We start from the raw sequence: 2,221 nt of genomic DNA, 5'->3' as shown, positions 1-2,221 counted from the left end.
TATTACGCTAATTATACTTAATAAAAAATTATATTATAACATTTTAGAGAACATCGTATAAAGTATAATATTATAAATTAAATTTATAAAGAGTATCCATAATTTTAAATGTTTAATTTTTATGAAGTAATGTCTAGGTATTAATTGCAACTTATTTTGAATTTGACTTTATTATGATTTGCAATAAATAATTATTACGTAACAGTTACATGAATACTTGAAAAAAATTACCATTTCAGGCAGAAACGTTTAGAGTCACTGATCAAGTATATTTCGATATAATGATTGATAATCATCCAGTTGGTAGGATTGTTTTTGGCTTGTTCGGCGATATTGCTCCAAAAACGGTGAAAAACTTTATCACTTTTGCTACTACTGGTATAGCTGGAAAAAAATATGCAGGGACCAAATTCCATCGCGTGATAAAGAAGTTCATGATTCAAGGTTACGCTTCTATTCTTTTGATTAGTAATTATTTTTTATTAATTATTACAGACATTAAATTATGAATTCAATTTGTGGTTACGTATATATTACAGGTGGCGACGTCGAAAATGGCGACGGTACTGGTTCCATTAGTATTTTTGGAAAATATTTCGACGATGAAACTTTTAAGGTAAAACATACCGGACCATTGATCGTCAGCATGGCAAACGCTGGAAAGGACACCAACGGTTGTCAATTTTTCATTACTACCATACCAACTCCTTGGCTAGATGATCACCATACAGCATTTGGAAAGGTAATAAAAATATTTAAAATTATGTAAAAAATATACTTAATTTGTTATCTGTTTGTGTTTTACATATTTGGAAAATAATTTGTCATACAGTTCTTTTTACTTTTAATTTATTATCATATTTATTATTATATTTAAATATCTTAATACATTTTAAGTTAATACATTCAACACACTTATTTGTTAATTTTAAATAATTCTTCCCGCAGGTGGTTAGCGGTGAAGCTATAGTCTTTAAGATCGAACAGACCAAAACGGATAGCGATGACATTCCATTAGTGCCTGTAATAATCTATGACAGTGGAATTCTTCCAACGGAGCCATTTACAATATCAGATAACCCTTACGAGTAATTTAACATTATTGATGCGACTTTAATATTATTAATTATTTGTTTCCTTTCCCTGACTCTTCCATAGCTTAATTGAATTATTTGCACTCCCTTTTATTAATTAAAGACTGTATGTTGATAATATTATATTTGCATCTTTAAATTGAGAGACGTAATTGTTACAATAATCATTAATTAGTTGAGTAACATTATTAGATATATATATAAAGTTATAATATAAATATTTTTATACGCTGTATTTTATATGCTTTGATATAGCTTTATATGCTTGAAGCTTCTCACACTTACAATTTATGTTACTTTTCAGAACAAATTTATATACTTGATTGTTTTATGCTATGATTGCGCGAACGAAAAGACTGCTATACAGACATAAATATAAAAAAAATAAACGTTAAAATTTTAATACTCTCGGAAGGTAGATTTAAATTTATTTCTTAAAGTATCCGTCTTCGTTATGTTTACTTTTATCTAGAAATAATTTTTTAATGACACAATTAAATTCATAAATCATTAATGCAATATTAAAATATGCATATTTGCAGTGCATGGGCGTGGATTAAGGCGACCTGCATACCGTTGGGATTTAGCTTCTCGATACTTGCGATCTTTCATTATATGATGAAACAGTTGGATGTCTAAGTGACAATCTTGAAAGACTGATTTAAAAAATGAATTCATGTCTTTATTGGATCTAAAAATTTAATATTTATTTTTAAATGTAAAATTGTGTATAATTGCATATTACTTATGTATCATTTTTATAAAAGAGTTACATTACTCGTATACAGCTAATACAACGGAGTATATGGTTCGCTTTTTATTAGATAACATGCATGAGAAGAAAGGAACACCTGGCGCCATCTCTGTAAAGGTTAAGACATTGTTGAAATTGCTGTGTAGACATAAATGTAGAAAAATTAAAAAAAATTTACTTTATAATAAATTTAATAAAATGCAAAACAGAATCATATAAGGTAAGATGATCCTATATATAACCCTATATATTGTTTCTTAATGACAATAGTTCACATCAAAATATTTGAACTTTGAATCAGACAAGGTGTTTCTTACAGATTTTTGGATGCTAAAAAATAAGTTTTACCAGCACGTCAGGTTTTTGAAATAAT

At 27.5% G+C, this 2,221-nt stretch overlaps 1 protein-coding gene across 3 annotated transcripts; it reads left to right on the top strand.

Moving 5' to 3' along the window:
• The first annotated feature begins 235 nt into the window (after nt 1-235).
• Nucleotides 236-1,951, top strand: LOC108757380 (peptidyl-prolyl cis-trans isomerase B). 3 transcript variants are annotated; one of them, XM_018519547.1, is made up of 4 exons: nt 236-444; nt 540-742; nt 949-1,088; nt 1,919-1,951. In XM_018519547.1, the coding sequence occupies exons 1-4, from the start codon at nt 282-284 to the stop codon at nt 1,920-1,922; spliced, it is 510 nt and encodes a 169-aa protein (XP_018375049.1). In that variant the 5' UTR covers nt 236-281; the 3' UTR covers nt 1,923-1,951. The 3 variants fall into 3 exon arrangements, with proteins under 3 accessions (XP_018375049.1, XP_018374874.1, XP_018374965.1); XM_018519372.1 differs by lacking the exon at nt 1,919-1,951 and adding an exon at nt 1,637-1,765; XM_018519463.1 differs by lacking the exon at nt 1,919-1,951 and adding an exon at nt 1,399-1,464.
• The last annotated feature ends 270 nt before the right edge of the window (nt 1,952-2,221 follow it).

Source organism: Trachymyrmex cornetzi, unplaced genomic scaffold, assembly GCF_001594075.2.
Source record: "Trachymyrmex cornetzi isolate Tcor2-1 unplaced genomic scaffold, Tcor1.1 C3965242, whole genome shotgun sequence".
Lineage (NCBI taxonomy): Eukaryota > Metazoa > Arthropoda > Insecta > Hymenoptera > Formicidae > Trachymyrmex > Trachymyrmex cornetzi.
The sequence above is the reverse complement of the archived record's forward strand: the minus strand, read 5'-3'. Positions and strand labels throughout refer to the sequence as shown.

Excerpts from the sequence above, each read along its gene's own strand:
- LOC108757380 (XM_018519372.1), top strand. The coding sequence starts at position 282 with ATGATTGATAATCATCCAGTTGGTAGGATTGTTTTTGGCTTGTTCGGC. Across the intron at positions 445-539 it reads AAAGAAGTTCATGATTCAAG|GTGGCGACGTCGAAAATGGC; the intron begins GTTACGCTTCTA and ends TATATATTACAG. Across the intron at positions 743-948 it reads ACCATACAGCATTTGGAAAG|GTGGTTAGCGGTGAAGCTAT; the intron begins GTAATAAAAATA and ends TTCTTCCCGCAG.